This window comes from Coregonus clupeaformis, chromosome 5, assembly GCF_020615455.1.
Source record: "Coregonus clupeaformis isolate EN_2021a chromosome 5, ASM2061545v1, whole genome shotgun sequence".
Classification (NCBI taxonomy): Eukaryota; Metazoa; Chordata; class Actinopteri; order Salmoniformes; family Salmonidae; genus Coregonus; species Coregonus clupeaformis.
Window position 1 is genome coordinate 31,900,067 of NC_059196.1, and position 19,703 is coordinate 31,919,769.

The 19,703-nt window shown below is 43.9% G+C and overlaps 1 protein-coding gene and 1 long non-coding RNA gene across 2 annotated transcripts in view; both read right to left on the minus strand.

Annotated features, from left to right (window-relative positions):
• LOC121566997 (eukaryotic translation initiation factor 4 gamma 1-like) overlaps positions 1-7,119 on the minus strand; it is a 45,355-nt gene extending 38,236 nt beyond the window's left edge. The window contains exons 1-3 of the mRNA XM_045211557.1: positions 7,002-7,119; positions 6,798-6,881; positions 1,680-1,712 (exon numbers count right to left, since the gene is read on the minus strand). Coding sequence (XP_045067492.1) covers positions 1,680-1,712; positions 6,798-6,881; positions 7,002-7,076 — 192 coding nt within the window. The 5' untranslated portion in view covers positions 7,077-7,119. The remainder of the gene's footprint in view (positions 1-1,679; positions 1,713-6,797; positions 6,882-7,001) is intronic.
• Positions 7,120-11,643: 4,524 nt separating this feature from the next.
• On the minus strand, positions 11,644-17,642 carry LOC123484018. The gene is made up of 2 exons (XR_006658393.1): positions 17,084-17,642; positions 11,644-11,922 (listed from the first exon to the last, which is right to left on the minus strand). It is a non-coding gene; the product is annotated as an uncharacterized LOC123484018 (long non-coding RNA).
• Between the last annotated feature and the right edge of the window lie 2,061 nt (positions 17,643-19,703).

Genomic DNA, 19,703 nt, shown 5'->3' on the forward strand with positions numbered 1-19,703 from the left:
GAACTGATCTGAGAAGTAGTTGGTGAACCAGGTGAGGCAGTCATTTGAGAAACAAAGGCTATTTAGTCTGCCAATAAGAATGCGGTGGTTGACAGAGTCGAAAGCCTTGGCCAGGTCGATGAAGACGGCTGCACAGTACTGTCTATTAGCGATCGCGGTTATAATATCGTTTAGGACCTTGAGCGTGGCTGAAGTGCACCCATGACCAGCTCGGAAACCGGATTGCATAGCGGAAAAGGTACGGGGGATTCGAAATGGTCGGTGATCTGTTTGTTAACTTGGCTTTCAAATACTTTCGAAAGGCAGGGCAGGATGGATATAGGTCTGTAACAGTTTGGATCTAGAGTGTCACCACCTTTGAAGAGGGGGATGACCGCGGCAGCTTTCCAATCTCTGGGGATCTCAGACGTTACGAAAGGGAGGTTGAACAGGCTAGTAATAGGGGTTGCGACAATTTCGGCGGCTAGTTTTAGAAAGAAAGGGTCCAGATTGTCTAGCCCTGCTGATTTGTAGGGGTCCAGATTGTGTAGCTCTTTCAGAACATCAGCTGTCTGAATTTGTGTGAAGGAGAAGCGGGGGGGGCATGGGCAAGTTGCAGCGGAGGGTGCAGAGCTGGTGGCCGGGGTAGTGGTAGCCAGGTGGAACGCATGGCCAGCCGTAGCAAAATGCTTGTTGAAATTCTCGATTATTGTAGATTTATCAGTGGTGAATGTTTCCTAGCCTCAGTGCAGTGGGCAGCTGGGAGGAAATGCTCTTATTCTCCATGGACTTTACAGTGTCCCAAAACTTTTTGGAGTTAGTGCTACAGGATGCACATTTCTGTTTGAAAAAGTTAGCCTTTGCTTTCCTAACTGCTTGTGTATATTGGTTCCTAACTTCCCTGAAAAGTTGCATATCGCGGGGGCTATTTGATGCTAATGCAGTACGCCACAGGATGTTTTTGTGCTGGTCAAGGGCAGTCAAGTCTGAGGAGAACCAGGGGCTATATCTGTTCTTAGTTATGTATTTTTTGAATGGGGCATGTTTATTTAAGATTGAGAGGAAATTACTTTTAAAGAACAACCAGGCATCCTATACTGACGGAATGAGATCTATATCCATCCAGGATACCTGGGCCAGGTCAATTAGGAAGGCCTGCTCGCTAAAGTGTTTTAGGGAGCGTTTGACAGTGATGAGGGGTGGTCGTTTGACCGCGGACCCTTTACGGACGCAGGCAATAAGGCAGTGATCGCTGAGATCCTGGTTGAAGACAGCGGAGGTGTATTTAGAGGGTAAGTTAGTCAGGATGATATCAATGAGGGTACACATGTTTACGGATTTAGGGTTGTACCTGGTAGGTTCGTTGAAAGCACCACAAGATGCTGCAGCAGAAGCTCTTGTGCTGTTTGACAGATTTTCTACTCAAAGGCTCAATCGGACAAAAGCCAATAATTACCGGCTAACGGAAACCCTGGTGTGTGTGTGAACATGACAAGTTCCCAATGAATGGCGGATCCCATGAATAGGATTCTGCAGAAGATGCAATCTCTTAGCCTCCCATAATAAACATAAGTGTAGGTTTTACAACATTCAGTGCTCAGAAACAGTTGAGGAAGACATGAAATTCAAGTGAAGAGAGAACTCAAACTGCCCCCTATTTCAACCCAGCCCACCCAAGTCCCTGGTTAGGCTGTTAGTACCTGTTGGTGTAAAGCACGGGGCCCGGGGACGAACTAGAAAAGGAGAACAAGACAGGTCACAGGTTAAACCCACATAGGACACCAGCTGGAGCGCAGCAGATACAACCCTCCTCCATTGACACACACACACAGATAGGCAGGCATGGAGCAGGGATCAAGAAGAGGATTCAGAACACAATACAGGTCTCATCTGAGATAATGATTTTGCGTTCCAGCAGTAACGATGACAGGTTGGAGTGTGGAACGTACACTCACTGAGCGCTAAAACAGTAAGATATGAAATCAACAGGAGAGCTTATTTGTAGGAAAGAGTGAGAGTGTACATGTAGCAGGATTAGGGCTGTGGCAGTCACGAAATTTCGTCAGCCGGTGATTATCAAGCAAATAACTGCTGGTCTCACGGTAATTGACCCGTTAATAAACATAAACACATTTAGCATCTCCTGGCTTCCACACATAGCCTACAAGCCACTGATGCAGTCATTTGGAACATCCACATTTTAAAAAGTATAATACACTGCTCAAAAAAATAAAGGGAACACTTAAACAACACATCCTAGATCTGAATGAATGAAATAATCTTATTAAATACTTTTTTCTTTACATAGTTGAATGTGCTGACAACAAAATCACACAAAAATTCTCAATGGAAATCTAATTTATCAACCTGTGGAGGTCTGGATTTGGAGTCACCCTCAAAATTAAAGTGGAAAACCACACTACAGGCTGATCCAACTTTGATGTAATGTCCTTAAAACAAGTCAAAATGAGGCTCAGTAGTGTGTGTGTGGCCTCCACGTGCCTGTATGACCTCCCTACTACGCCTGGGCATGCTCCTGATGAGGTGGCGGATGGTCTCCTGAGGGATCTCCTCCCAGACCTGGACTAAAGCATCCGCCAACTCCTGGACAGTCTGTGGTGCAACGTGGCGTTGGTGGATGGAGCGAGACATGATGTCCCAGATGTGCTCAATTGGATTCAGGTCTGGGGAACGGGCGGGCCAGTCCATAGCATCAATGCCTTCCTCTTGCAGGAACTGCTGACACTCCAGCCACATGAGGTCTAGCATTGTCTTGCATTAGGAGGAACCCAGGGCCAACCGCACCAGCATATGGTCTCACAAGGGGTCTGAGGATCTCATCTCGGTACCTAATGGCAGTCAGGCTACCTCTGGCGAGCACATGGAGGGCTGTGCGGCCCCCCAAAGAAATGCCACCCCACACCATGACTGACCCACCGCCAAACCGGTCATGCTGGAGGATGTTGCAGGCAGCAGACTCTGTCACGTCTGTCACATGTGCTCAGTGTGAACCCGCTTTCATCTGTGAAGAGCACAGGGCGCCAGTGGCGAATTTGCCAATCTTGGTGTTCTCTGGCAAATGCCAAACGTCCTGCACGGTGTTGGGCTGTAAGCACAACCCCCACCTGTGGACGTCGGGCCCTCATACCACCCTCATGGAGTCTGTTTCTGACCGTTTGAGCAGATACATGCACATTTGTGGCCTGCTGGAGGTCATTTTGCAGGGCTCTGGCAGTGCTCCTCCTGCTCCTCCTTGCACAAAGGCGGAGGTAGCGGTCCTGCTGCTGGGTTGTTGCCCGCCTATGGCCTCCTCCACGTCTCCTGATGTACTGGCCTGTCTCCTGGTAGCGCCTCCATGCTCTGGACACTACGCTGACAGACACAGCAAACCTTCTTGCCACAGCTCGCATTGATGTGCCATCCTGGATGAGCTGCACTACCTGAGCCACTTGTGTGGGTTGTAGACTCCGTCTCATGCTACCACTAGAGTGAAAGCACCGCCAGCATTCAAAAGTGACCAAAACATCAGCCAGGAAGCATAGGAACTGAGAAGTGGTCTGTGGTCACCACCTGCAGAACCACTTCTTTATTGGGGGTGTCTTGCTAATTGCATATAATTTCCACCTGTTGTCTATTCCATTTGCAAAACAGCATGTGAAATGTATTGTCAATCAGTGTTGCTTCCTAAGTGGACAGTTTGATTTCACAGAAGTGTGATTGACTTGGAGTTACATTGTGTTGTTTAAGTGTTCCCTTTATATTTTTGAGCAGTGTATATCCATGTAATATAGCCTACACCTTCACAATAAATCCATTATTTTAGACAGGTCTAAAAAAACATGATATGAAGAAAATGTAGTCTATTTCAGAAGAACATAATGGCATACTCTGAGTTGTCCTTATGTTAGGTCCTGATCTGGCTATGCCATATGGCTGTGGGCTACACTAGTTCATTTAGCAGACAAGATTTGCTTAGAATTCTGTGGCATTATTTTATAGTATGAAGAATACAATTGAACAAAGCAGAATAAAATAGAAAGGATATTTTCTCCAAACGATTTGAGGGAATAGCACATGCGGCTATTCTGTGTTAAGCGGTTAACAAAGAAATAGGTACTCCTATATGCTTAATTTAGAGTTATTAATGTAACTTTAGTTGTTCTACAAACGTTGGGCTACATGTTTTGATTTTTAATACATTGTAAGGGGCTGTGAGGGGAACGGCACCTCTGTACCTTCAGGCTCTGATCAGTCCATACACCCAAACGAGGGCATTGCATTCATCCACCTCTGGCCTGCTGGCCCCCCTACCTCTGCGGAAGCACAGTTCCCGCTCAGCCCAGTCAAAACTGTTCACTCCTCTGGCACCCCAATGGTGGAACAAGCTCCCTCACGACGCCAGGACAGCGGAGTCACTCACCACCTTCCGGAGACACTTGAAACCCCACCTCTTTAAGGAATACCTGGGATAGGATAAAGTAATCCCTTACCCCACCAAAAAATAAAATAAAAAATATATATATATTGTAAAGTGGTTATCCCACTGGCTATAAGGTGAATGCACCAATTTTCAAGTCGCTCTGGACCATCCTCCAAAAGTATTCGCCTCACTGTGCGTGCAGATGCACTCACAACTGCCTGCTGCCATTCCTGAGCAAGCTCTGCACTGGTGGTGCCCCGATCCCGCAGCTGAATCAACTTTAGGAGACGGTCCTGGCGCTTGCTGGACTTTCTTCGGCGCTCTGAAGCCTTCTTCACAACAATTGAACCTCTCTCCTTGAAGTTCTTGATGATCCGATAAATGGTTGATTTAGGTGCAATCTTACTAGCAGCAATATCCTTGCCTGTGAAGCCCTTTTTGTGCAAAGCAATGATGACGGCACGTGTTTCCTTGCAGGTAACCATGGTTAACAAGAGGAAGAACAATGATTTCAAGCACCACCCTCCTTTTAAAGTTTCCAGTCTGTTATTCTAGCTCAATCAGCATGACAGAGTGATCTCCAGCTTTGTTCTCGTCAACACTCTCACCTGTGTTAACGAGAGAATCACTGACACGATGTCAGCTGGTCCTTTTGTGGCAGGTCTGAAATGCGGTGGAAATGTTTTTTGGGGGGGATTAAGTTCATTTTCATGGCAAAGAGGGACTTTTACCAGGGATCACACTTCATAACATTCTGGAGTATATGCAAATTGCCATCATAAAAACTGAGGCTGCAGACTTTGTGAAAATTAATATTTGTGTCATTCAAAACTATTGACCACGACTGTACAAATGAAGACAGACATCGGAGACAACTGCGTCCTTATCCAATTCCGAGGTGCATATTGAAGCTATTGGAAGAAATTTCCCCAAAAAAATTCCACCAGCCAACAAGATGAGTAGGCTTAACGAACAGCAAAAGCACTAGCCTATGTCAATCTACTATCCCCCATAGTACAAAAGTTGACCTATTATATTCTGTGTGATAAATAAATATTCCAAACATAGTCTGGGACAGTTGTGGAATGCGATAGACCCCAAATGAATACAACCACTAGCATCAAAAAACCTGTTTTACGCAATGAGGCTGACGCAACAGATCAGAACATAGCTTAAAATGTTGATAAACTATTAGGCTATGTCTTCACATTATATGCGCAGCAATGCACACACAGCAGTAGGCTATAAGCACTAATGTTGCATTTGCAGGAAAAAACCATTCTCAAAAGTGACCACAAATGCATTTATGCATGTAATGCTTTCATTATAATGGTGCATTTTTATGGTGAAAATTATCTTCCCCAAACTTGAAACTCACACACTGCTTATGTATGCCAGTTAGGCTCTACACCCCTTGTAAAATTGATTAATGTGCTTAATTTTAATAAGTTATTTGGCCACTTTAGTTAATGATACAAACCTTATCAAAACGTATAGGCCTATGGGCTAGGCTACATGAGGCATGCGACTATGATTCGAAAAAGTCGCCAAAAAAAGGCATTGTTTCCTGCCTTACGCTGGGCATCATTCACAAGTGATAATATATAATTCACAAGTGTTAGGCTAATAGTCACCCATCAGACTATATATTCTTGATTTAATCTTGTCTTTACATATATTAAATAATTAGCATATTTAGCATATTATACTAAATAATACATGTGTGAAATTTGTTTTGATTTAGAATGGACCATTATCATGCACCGGTCTCGAAACAGGGGCAGTGGGAAAAAATTCATGTAATCTATACACTTAAATAGGGAATGGAGGACGCTTTTTCCGTGGTTCATTTTCATGCCAGCCAGGTAGGCTATACTCCTGTTGTAAAGAGATGCAATGTGCTTAATATTTGGAAAGTTGAGAAATAAATATAGTAAGCCTATAGAAAGCTAATGGGACCCTCCTCTTCTTAATAGAGGCCATCACTGTTTTCTCACGCAATTGCATAGCCTATAGAAATGTTGCGCAACATGAGCTCATGGGTTGTCATGAAGTGTTTGATTAGATTTTCGATTACATTTGCATTGATGTCAGAGTGATTAGAGGGACAATAGAGTGCTGAGTACCAGGCAGTTAGCAAGTTTGGTAGGGTACTAATGACCATCAGCAGCATCAGAGCTTGGAGAAGCCTAATTACCGTGACTAAACGGTCACGTGGAATTTGACTGCCTTCATGACTCGTGACCGCCAGTGTGGCGGTAATACGGTCACCGCAACAGCCCTAAACAGGATCTACACTCCTACCAATGGATTAAGACACAGCACATGGGACAAACAACTGACAATTTAAATAATAAGCGAAGTCAGAGATTAAGCTGTTGGGTGACGGCGGACGTACCTGTCGGGGCTGTGGCACTGGGTTCATTTGTGGCGGTGGGGTGGCAAAGACAACAGAGGGGGGTTGTCCAGGAGGGAAGTTGGGCTGTGAAAGGGAGAGGAAAGGAGGGGAGAGACCGTGATCAACAATATGGTTACTGATTGGACAAACAACCATGAGACAAGATTGAAGCCCCAATCAAAACAGACAGTAGATTCCCATTACCTGTTGGAGTCCAGGGGAGGGGACAGGGTGGGGGGCAGATGGGGATCCCGTTAAAGGCTGTGGTGCTTTATTCATTTCATGTGGTTCTGCATGGGCGCACTCGGACCTGTACAGAAATCTGAGAGGAGGAAGAACAGGGTGAAGGAGGTGAAGAGAGAATCAGCGATAGTCATATATATACACTGCTCAAAAAAATAAAGGGAACACTTAAACAACACAATGTAACTCCAAGTCAATCACACATCTGTGAAATCAAACTGTCCACTTAGGAAGCAACACTGATTGACACAATTTCACATGCTGTTGTGCAAATGGAATAGACAACAGGTGGAAATTATAGGCAATTAGCAAGACACCCCCAATAAAGAAGTGGTTCTGCAGGTGGTGACCACAGACCACTTCTCAGTTCCTATGCTTCCTGGCTGATGTTTTGGTCACTTTTGAATGCTGGCGGTGCTTTCACTCTAGTGGTAGCATGAGACGGAGTCTACAACCCACACAAGTGGCTCAGGTAGTGCAGCTCATCCAGGATGGCACATCAATGCGAGCTGTGGCAAGAAGGTTTGCTGTGTTTGTCAGCGTAGTGTCCAGAGCATGGAGGCGCTACCAGGAGACAGGCCAGTACATCAGGAGACGTGGAGGAGGCCGTAGGAGGGCAACAACCCAGCAGCAGGACCGCTACCTCTGCCTTTGTGCAAGGAGGAGCAGGAGGAGCACTGCCAGACCCCTGCAAAATGACCTCCAGCAGGCCACAAATGTGCATGTGTCTGCTCAAACGGTCAGAAACAGACTCCATGAGGGTGGTATGAGGGCCCGACGTCCACAGGTGGGGGTTGTGCTTACAGCCCAACACCGTGCAGGACGTTTGGCATTTGCCAGAGAACACCAAGATTGGCAAATTCGCCACTGGCGCCCTGTGCTCTTCACAGATGAAAGCAGGTTCACACTGAGCACGTGACAGACGTGACAGTGTCTGGAGACGCCGTGGAGAACGTTCTGCTGCCTGCAACATCCTCCAGCATGACCGGTTTGGCGGTGGGTCAGTCATGGTGTGGGGTGGCATTACTTTGGGGGGCCGCACAGCCCTCCATGTGCTCGCCAGAGGTAGCCTGACTGCCATTAGGTACCGAGATGAGATCCTCAGACCCCTTGTGAGACCATATGCTGGTGCGGCCCTGGGTTCCTCCTAATGCAAGACAATGCTAGACCTCATGTGGCTCGAGTGTGTCAGCAGTTCCTGCAAGAGGAAGGCATTGATGCTATGGACTGGCCCGCCCATTCCCCAGACCTGAATCCAATTGAGCACATCTGGGACATCATGTCTCGCTCCATCCACCAATGCCACGTTGCACCACAGACTGTCCAGGAGTTGGCGGATGCTTTAGTCCAGGTCTGGGAGGAGATCCCTCAGGAGACCATCCGCCACCTCATCAGGAGCATGCCCAGGCGTTGTAGGGAGGTCATACAGGCACGTGGAGGCCACACACACTACTGAGCCTCATTTTGACTTGTTTTAAGGACATTACATCAAAGTTGGATCAGCCTGTAGTGTGGTTTTCCACTTTAATTTTGAGGGTGACTCCAAATCCAGACCTCCATGGGTTGATACATTTGATTTCCATTGACAATTTTTGTTTGATTTTGTTGTCAGCACATTCAACTATGTAAAGAAAAAAGTATTTAATAAGATTATTTCATTCATTCATATCTAGGATGTGTTGTTTAAGTGTTCACTTAATTTTTTTGAGCAGTGTGTATGTGTGATATATATATATATATATATATATATATATATATATATATATATAGTGGTGTGAAAAAGTGTTTCCCCCCCCTTCCTGATTTCTTATTTGTTTGTATGTTTGTCACACTTAAAATGTTTCAGATCAAATAAATTTTAAATATTTGTCAAAGATAACAAGAAAACACAAAATGCAGTTTTGAAATGAAGGTTGTTATTATTATTAAGGATTGCCCCCTACAACCTAATAACTGGTTGGGCCACCCTTAGCAGCAACAACTGCAATCAAGCGTTTGCGATAACTTGCAATGAGTCTTTCACAGCGCTGTGGAGGAATTCTGGCCCACTCATCTTTGCAGAATTGTTGTAATTCAGCCACATTGGAGGGTTTTCGAGCATGAACTGCCTTTTTAAGGTCATGCCACAGCATCTCAATAGGATTCAGGTCAGGACTTTGACTAGGCCACTCCAAAGTCTTCATTTTGTTTTTCTTCAGCCATTCAGAGGTGGAGTTGCTGGTGTGTTTTGGATCATTGTCCTGCTGCAGAACCCAAGTTCGATTCAGCTTGAGGTCACGAACAGATGGGCGGACATTCTCCTTCAGGATTTTTTGGTAGACAGCAGAATTCATGGTTCCATTTATCACAGCAAGTTTTCCAGGTCCTGAAGCAGCAAAACAGGCCCAGACCATCACACTACCACCACCATATTTTATTGTTGGTATGATGTTCTTTTTCTGAAATGCAGTGTTACTTTTACACCAGATGTAATGGGACACACACCTTCCAAAAAGTTCAACTTTTGTCTCGTCAGTCCACAGAGTATTTTCCCAAAGGTCTTGGGGATCATCAAGATGTTTTCTGGCAAAAATGAGACGAGCATTAATGTTATTTTTGCTAAGCAGTGGTTTCCGTCTTGGAACTCTGCCATGCAGGCCATTTTTGCCCAGTCTCTTTCTTATGGTGGAGTCATGAACACTGACCTTAACTGAGGCAAGTGAGGCCTGCAGCTCTTTGGATGTTGTTGTGTGGTCTTTTGTGACCCCTGGATGAGTCGTCGCTGCGCTCTTGGGGTCATTTTGGTCGGCCGGGCACTCCTGGGAAGGTTCACCACTGTTCCATGTTTTCGCCATTTGTGGATAATGTCTCTCACTGTGGTTCGCTGGAGTCCCAAAGCTTTAGAAATGTCTTTATAACCTTTTCCAGACTGCTGGAGCTCAATTACTTTCTTTCTCATTTGTTCCTGAATTTCTTTGGATCTCAGCATGATGTCTAGCTTTTGAGGATCTTTTGGTCTACTTCACTTTGTCAGGCAGGTCCTATTTAAGTGATTCCTTGATTGACAACAGATGTGGCAGTAATCAGGCCTGGGTGTGGCTAGAGGAATTGAACTCAGGTGTGATAAACCACAGTTGAGTTGTGTTATAACAGGGGGGCAAACACTTTTTCACACAGGGCCATGTAGGTTTGGATTTTGTTTTCCCTTAATAATAACAACCTTCATTTCAAAACTGCATTTTGTGTTTACTTGTGTTATCTTTAAATTAATATTTAAATTTGTTTGATGATCTGAAAAACATGCAAACAAATCAGGAAGGGGGCAAACACTTTTTCACACCACTGTATACACATACACACACACATACGAGAGAGAGAGCGAGAATGGTGTTTAGGCTTTTTTGATCAGCACTCACACTTTGAACCGTGGTTAGTCCCAGGAACGGGAGCAAGTAAGGCTGAACGATTTTGGAAAATAATCTAATTGCGATTTTTTGCCCCCAATATTGCGATTGCGATTTAATATGCGATTTAATTTATTTATCCTTTTTCCCCTACAAAACATAATGAATGATTTAAATATGACCAACACAATAGTATATACATTTAGTGTGAAATGTTCTTTCCCATAGGCTGGGTCTATTTGTTAGAATTAAATTCAAACATGTATGACTTGAAATAAATGACATTTTTATTGAACTGCTCATTACAGAAACATCTGTGGCTTTGCCACTGTGCATTTAAATAATTTAAACAAAGGCATGAACTTTGTAAACACTGTGTGCAAAAGGTACAGTCTTAAGAAAAAAATAATTTTAAATTGTATGTATCTTACTGCTCCCAAGTCAGTAACATTTCACACAACTGAAAGAAGGAATTTGCTTTGAAAATATTTTGTAAAATCAAAGTAAATAAAGTTATAAATAAAAAATGAGAAATGCACTTTTAATTTAGACAAACTATTTTTTATAAACGATTTGAATATTATAATATAAAATAGATGAGCCTCACTTATCTCAAGTACACAACAATAACACACCACACAGACTAAAGTTCACTACGAGTATGGCACTGCCAGCCATACTTATCCAACAGTTCTGATCAATAAAATGGACTGTAAGACTCTGGTACGGCTCAGCTGTGCGGCTTGACCACATATCAGTAGTGCTAGCAAAAAACTCCACCGTTTTAAGTTCCGCGGCGACTTTCTCTTTGCACTTTTTGTACAGCTCCGGTATGGCAGTCTGACTGAAGTATGTGCGGGAGGGTATACTGTAACGTTTATCAAGCGTATGTATTAATGCCATGAACCCAGGCTTGGTCACCGTGCTGAGAGGCATCATATCTTTGGCTATGAACTCGGTTATTGTCCGAGTGATTTCTCCGTGCCGTTTTGAATTACGTTCATACGGAGTGACACTTTCGAACATTTCTGTCAGTGATCCCTGTCTTGAGGTATTTGGCTTGTCTCGCGCACTGATGCTCGGCATTTTGGTCATACAACTGTCATGCATTGATTTGTGGTATTTTTTAAGTGCTGAAACAGGTTTGTAGTGTTACCCCGTGAAGTAGCAATCGGAGCACGGCATGCTCTGCACAACACCTGACGCTGCTCAGCATCTTCTTTTTAAAACCAAAATAGTTCCACACCACCGACGTGCTGTTCCTCTTCGATATTAAAGTATCAGCTGTGTCAGTTTCTGACTGTTCCGTCGAGCAAGAGGCCATTGCGCTGGACAGCATGAAAAGTCGCGTCACGTGACCACCTCAAATCGCGCACGTTGCGATTAGAAAATCGCGTTCAGTCAAATCGCGATATTATCGCGAATGCAATTAATCGTTCAGCCCTAGGAGCAAGGCTCTGTGGTGTTCCAACGTGGTGGTCGTCTGCCCTCTGATCGCCCTGTCAGAAAGAGAAAGGTAAGATTGGACCCTCAACTGAGATGACAGAGACAATGCTTTGGTACACAGGGGATACAATCCTATTCCCTAGGAGACAGGCATATTGTCTAAGGCTGGGAATTGCCAGGGACCTCATGATACGATTTCACAATATTTAGGTGCCGATATGATATTGCGATTCTATATGTAAACTACCAGTCAAAAGTTTTAGAACACCTACTCATTCAAGGGTTCTTTATTTTTTACTATTTCCTACATTGTAGAATAATAGTGAAGGCATCAAAGCTATGAAATAACACATATGGAATCATGTAGTAACCAAAAAAGTGTTAAACAAATCAAAATATATTTTATATTTGAGATTCTTCAAATAGCCACCCTTTGCCTTGATGACAGCTTTGCACACTCTTGGCATTCTCTCAACCACCTTCATGAGGTAGTCACCTGGAATGCATTTCAATTAACAGGCGTGCCTTCTTGAAAGTTAATTTGTGGAATTTATTTCTGTCTTAATGCATTTGAGCCAATCAGTTGTTGTGACAAGGTGGGGGGGGGGGGGGGTATACAGAAGACAGCCCTATTTGGTAAAAGACCGAGTCCATATTATGGCAAGAACAGCTCAAATAAGCAAAGAGAAAGGACAGTCCATCATTACTTTAAGACATGAAGGTAGTTAATACGGAACATTTCAATAACTTTGAAAGTTTCTTCAAGTGCAGTCGCAAAAACCATCAAGCGCTTTGATGAAACTGGCTCTTATGAGGACCGCCACAGGAATGGAAGACCCAGAGTTACCTCTGCTGCAGAGGATAAGTTCATTAGAGTTACCAGCCTCAGAAATTGCAGCCCAAATAAATGCTTCACAGAGTTCAAGTCACAGACACATCTCAACATCAACTGTTCAGAGGGCACTGTGCGAATTAGGCCTTCATGGTCGAATTGCTGCAAACAAAACACTACTAAAGGACACCAATAATAAGAAGAGACCTGCTTGGGCCAAGAAACACGAGCAATGGACATAAGCCAGTGGAAATTTGTCCTTTGGTCTGGAGTCTATATTTGAGATTTTTCAAATAGCCACCATTTGCCTTGATGACAGCTTTGCACACTCTTGGCATTCTCTCAACCAGCTTCACCAGGAATGCTTTTCCAACAGTCTTGAAGGAGTCCCCACATTGGCTGCTTTTCCTTCACGCTGTGGTCCGACTCATCCCAAACCATCTCACCTGTTAATTTAAATGCATTCCAGGTTACTACCCCATGAAGCTGGTTGAGAGAATGCCAAGAGTGTGCGCAAAGCTGTCATCAAGGCAAAGGGTGGCTATTTGATGAATCTCAAATCTCAAATATATTTTGATTAGTTTAACACTTTTTTGGTTAATACATGATTCCATATGTGTTATTCATAGTTTATATGTCTTCAATGTTAATTCTACAATGTAGAAAATAGTAAAAATAAAGTAAAACCCTTGAACGAGTAGGAGTTCTAAAACTCCTGACTAGTCTCCCAGTCCCTGCCGCTGAAAAACATCCCCACAGCTTGATGTTGCCAACACCATGCTTCACCGTAGGGACGGTGCCAGGTTTCCTCCAGACGTGAAGCTTGGCATTCAGGCCAAAGAGTTCAATCTTGGTTTCATCAGACCAGAGAATCTTGTTTCTCATGGTCAGAGTCATTTAGAAACCTTTTGGCAAATTCCAAGCTGGCTTTCATGTGGCTTTTACCAAGGAGTGGCTTCCGTCTGGCCACTCTACCATGATTGGTGGAGTGCTGCAGAGATGGTTGTCCTTCTGGAAGGTTCTCCCATCTCCACAGAGGAACTCTGGAGCTCTGTCAGAGTGACCATCGGGTTCTTGGTCACCTCCCTGACCAAGGCCCTTCTCCCCCGATTGCTCAGTTTGGCCGGGCGGCCAGCTCTAGGAAGAGTCTTGGTGGTTCCAAATGTCTTCCATTTAAGAATGATGGAGGCCACTGTGTTCTTGGGGACCTTCAAAGCTGCAGAAATGGTTTGGTACCCTTCTCTAGATCTGTGCCTCGACACAATCCTGTCTCGGAGCTCTAGGGACAATTCCTTCAACCTCATGGCTTGGTTTTTGCCCTGACATGCACTGTCAACTGTGGGACCTTACATAGACAGGTGTGTGCCTTTCCAAATCATGTCCAATCAATTGAATTTACCACAGGTGGACTCCAAGGTGTAGAAACATCTCAAGGATGATCAATGGAAAGAGGATGCACCTGAGCTCAATTTCAAGTCTCATAGCAAAGGCTCTGAATACTTATGTAAATAAGGCATTTCTGTTTTTATTTTTAATACTTTGCAAAAATTTCTACAAACCTGTTTTTGCTATGTCATTATTGGGTATTGTGTGTAGATAGGTAGGGAACATGTTTTATTTAGAATAAGACTAACGTAACAAAATTTGGAAAACGGGAAGGGGTCTGAATACTTTCCGGATGCACTGTATACACACACATTATGATATTTTATTTTATTTGTTTACCGTTTGGACAAAGGCAGCCCGCCCAAGACTTTTCTCTGCAGAAAACACCCTGATTTTTTTGTCTTTTTCAAATCGATACTTGGAGTCAAAGTATCGATATAATATCGTCCAAAATAATATTGCGATATGTAACTATCAATTCCCCCCCCCATCACTACTATTGTCCCGATATAATCTGTTGGGTTTCACCTAGGGGCCGTTCACTCTTGAAGTAACAGTAGACACACACCCTCTCTCCATCTCAGCCACACAAAGAGCAGTGGAGAAAAGCCCTGAGTCATTCTGAGTCAGTGTTTTTCTAAGAAGGGATATTCCACTTCTGTCAGGTGAAAGAAGCCAAAACACAAACACTGACTATAAGACAGAGGAGAAAAGCACACTAGACATAAACCAGCACCTTTCAAATGGACAGGTGGAACAGCAAATTTAGAGAAATGTTGAAATAGACATTTTCCACCGACGCTACCACACCCTCAGACCGGTGGGGGAGTTAGAAGGGAAACAGCAATGTCTCTAAAAAGGAGGCTCTGGTTGATTAAGTTCAGAGACAGAAAGTGAGTTTGTGCTGAGTTGACACTCCGGAGCTATCAAGGGCTCTCCACAGTCTACGCAAAAGGAGCCAACAGAGGTCTGTTTGCGTCAAGTTCCAAAACTTCAGCCACACAAATGTACGTAGAACTACGTAGTGATGCAAACGGACCTCCATCACCTTTGTTTGAATAGAGCCCTTTAGAGGGGCTCCCTGTGCTCACCCTGACACACTCAAACTGACAACAAGACAGCTACTGAAAAACTGCTTCACCCTGAGGGGGAGACATGTTTATCAAATGGGACCCTGGGCTACACCCTATAGCAGAGGCCTAAAACTGCTCCCTTGGCAAGGATGGGGGAGCACTTCACATGAAGGCTAGAGTTGAGTTCCCTGACGAGCAAACAGCGATGACCATATATCTCAATCACCTCCTATTCCGGCAGCATTAAGTGTGTGCATACTAAATATGTATCCTACTCCCGCAGCAATAGTGCTGCAGTGCAGAACTGACCAAGCAGGATAGCCTAAGGGACAAGGGGTTGAAGGGAAAGGGGATGTGTGAAACCCAGCCGAGACCACACCCACCAGGTCCAGTCATCCGAGCTGGCCTGACAGGCAGCAGATAGAGGGGGGGTGAATGTGTGTGGGGCAGGGGTCGTTCATGTTCAACCACCAGTGCAACAGAGACCGATGCATAACTCCAACATAGACCACATGACCTAGTGAGGGTGGGAGCACAGAGGCCTAAGACTCAGGCTGTCGCCTTAACAAAGCAGAAAAAGTTGAGTGTGTGGGTGTATGTGTACACTAGTGGATAATTCTAGGTGTGAGTCTGTGAATGGTAGCATCATGGGAAGTTTACAAAATGTTTTGTTCTGCCGTCTAAACGGGGGCATCAACATGTCATGTGCTTAACGATTGAATTGCCAGCCTCTAATTCTCAGACATCGTTCACATATAATTTAGCCTACATAATAGTCAGCATTAAAAGCACTGTACTGCCTGGATGGCATGCACAAATACACTAGATGGGATGAACTTTGAAACTGTTCAAAGAGTTACCCTGCTTTAGAGTTTAACAGTACCAGGCCAGGTCAATGGGCCGATGGCAGTGCCATACAAAGTAATGCATTTCTGTGGTGGAAAAGGAAGGAGAAAGACGCCTTTCAAGACTGCACGCGTAGTTACTGCCATATAATGTTTCTATGTAACCCATACCTTAATATATAACAAGTCTTACGGGAACATTGGGGGCCAATCGGCTCTGGAGTATCGTGGTGGGTCATGCCCTAAAATTATTGCTAAGATTACCTCATTCTAGTCACTACCCATCAGCCAGATCCCATCCCAGTGAGCATTTCAAATTGAAATGTGATAAAGAACAACTTTACATCTGTTGAGCAGAATTGTTATGATAAACAGTGCCCTCTATATATTAGATTTGGATGATCAACAACTTTCAGAACATCGCAGGTAGGGGATCTCATTCTCTACACAAGGGCTTCCTAACCCTTTTCACCCAGGACCAGACAGGTGTGGGCCCCGGTTCTAGTCAATGACAATGGTGGCACACTTGGCAGGCTACAGCAGTTATTGGTTATTGATTATCATCACAATTCCACCACTATTGTTATTATTTACCATGACTAGTTAAATATGAGAGCCAATGCTATTAAGAGCAAGGCATTTGGTAGAGGACTAATTCATAATGGGGTAAATCTGGGATCATGTCTCGCCTGCCTCCTCAAGGCTCACGAGCTGGCTCTGAAGCGGCATCCATTTTGAGCCGAGGTTCTCAGCCAAGTTCACGTGTCGGTAATCGCCATATATCAGTAATCGCTTCTCTAATGCAGATGTTACTACAACAGAAATACATCTTGTCAGACATCCCTGACGACAGAATAGCGGAGCAGTTAAACCAGACATTTGAGTTAATGCCAAATGTATTATTTCCTACGCTACATTAGCAGTACAAGCCATACACCGGTCATTTTTCATTCACGCAAAACATACATAGCTACAAATTCACTTAACAACAAACAAGGCAGACCTGACGACTGTCACACAATACACACAGTAATATTGCTAGCTACAGGCATGCATGCTACAGTGAGTGGATAACTACCAAACCCTCAGTTCTGCCAAGCTCCGGTAACGTGAGACGATAAGGCGAGTAGGATGGCTTTGCTGTGCGGCGCCATGTCCCTCCAACAGTTTTTTCGGACGTCACTAGTTACAGCAGTCAAAGTCATAAACCCCGCCTATTTCTACAATTTACCCTAACCACACTGCTAACATTATGCCTAACCTTAAATTAAGAAGAAAAATCAAACGTAAAAAAAAATATTACGATATAGCCAATTCTGACTTTGAGGCTGTGCTAACTTGTGTCAACCATTTCCCCCTCAAGCCCACTTTGGAGTTACCACGTGGTTGGTTCTCCGGCTTTAGAGCGCGCGGCAAGTGTGGCACAGTGCACGCACACATAGCAGCCGGCTTCTTGTTCTCCTCTATTCTCTTATTGGTTTAGATTTTCTAATTTGCCAACATGTATAACAAACCATAAACTGACAATGCTCAAACTGCATATGATTACATGCTGTCTAGCAAGCATGTAGCTGAGGAACGCTCAACTCCGTTCTCTTATATCGAGGCGGATATATAAGTAAGGGGTCTCCCAAATACCGAAAAGATGGAAACCAGTCTCTGTGGCAACTACTATACGGAAACGGATAAGCATTTGTACCATTTCAGCCGTAGGGTAGCATCTTCGTCATGTTGTGTCATCCTCTGAGCATGAACATTATGCATGGGATCCAAGGATAAACGAACTTGCCAATGTGGATCCTACCACATTGTCCATGCATCAGTAATATATATTCTCAGTAAAACGAGATCCCACAATATATCCCTCTGTCAAATGACAAACGCCACAGTTAAATACAGTTGAAGTCGGAAGGTTACATACACTAAGTCGCTCTGGATAAGAGCGTCTGCTAAATGATGTAAATGTAATACACTTAGGTTGGAGACATTAAAACCCGTTTTTCAACCACTCCACAAATTTCTTGTTAACAAACTATAGTTTTGGCAAGTCGGTTAGGACATCTACTTTGTGCATGACACAAGTAATTTTTCCAACAATTGTTTACAGACAGATTATTTCACTTATAATTCACTGTATCACAATTCCAGTGGGTCAGAAGTTTACATACACTAAATTGACTGTGCCTTTAAACAGCTTGGAAAAATCCAGAAAATGATGTCATGGCTTTAGAAGCTTCTGATAGGCTAATTGACATCATTTGAGTCAATTGGAGGTGTACCTGTGGATGTATTTCAAGGCCTACCTTCAAAGAAAATCAGCCAAGACCTCAGGAAAAAAATGTGTAGACCTCCACAAGTCTGGTTCTTCCTTGGGAGCAATTTCCAAATGCCTGAAGGTACCACGTTCATCTGTACAAACAATAGTACGCAAGTATAAACACCATGGGACCACGCAGCTGTCATACCGCTCAGGAAGGAGATGCGTTCTGTCTCCAAGAGATTAACGTACTTTGGTGCCAAAAGTGCAAATCAATCCCAGAACAACAGCAAAGGACCTTGTGAAGATGCAGAAGGAAACAGGTACAAAATTACCTATATCCACAGTAAAACGAGTCCTATATCGACATAACCTGAAAGGCCGCTCAGCAAGGAAGAAGCCACTGCTCCAAAACCGCCATTAAAAAGCCAGAATACTGTTTGCAACTGCACATGGGACAAATATCGTACTTTTTGGAGAAATGTCCTCTAGTCTGATGAAACAAAAATAGAACTGTTTGGCCATAATGACCATCGTTATGTTTGGAGGAAAAAGGGGGTTGCTTGCAAGCCGAAGAACACCATCCCAACCATGAAGCACGGGGGTGGCAGCATCATGCTGTGGGGGTGCTTTGCTGCAGGAGGGACTGGTGCACTTCACAAAATAGATGGCACCATGAGGAAGGAAAATTATGTGGATATATTGATGCAACATCTCAAGACATCAGTCAGGAAGTTAAAGCTTGGTCGCAAATGGGTCTTCCAAATGGACAATGACCCCACGCATACTTCCAAAGATGTGGCAAAATGGCTTAAGGACAACTAAGTCAAGGTATTGGAGTGGCCATCACAAAGCCCTGACCTCAATCCTATAGAAAAAGTGTGTTCGAGCAAGGAGGCCTACAAACCTGACTCAGTTACACCAGCTCTGTCAGGAGGAATGGGCCAAAATTCACCCAACTTATTGTGGGAAGCTTGTGGAAGGCTACCTGAAACGTTTGACCCAAGTTAAACATTTTAAAGGCAATGCTACCAAATACTAATTGAGTGTATGTAAACTTCTGACCCACTGGGAATGTGATAAAATAAATAAAAGCTGAATTAAATAATTCTCTACAATTATTCTGACATTTCACATTCTTAAAATAAAGTGGTGATCCTAACTGACCTAAAACAGGGACTTTTTACTAGGATTAAATGTCAGGAATTGTGAAAAACGTAGTTTAAATGTATTTGGCTAAGGTGTATGTATACTTCTGACTTCAACTGTATGTGGGCCATGTGCCGCCTTCAAAACAACAGAACTCAAATCTCCGACTTCAGTGCATTCAAGACAACTGGGAATTCGGTGACTAAAAACGACCACTGACTGGACAAATCGTTTTGAATGGTCAACCAAGTCGGAAACTCGAATCTTTTTAGAGCTCCGACCTGAAGATCAC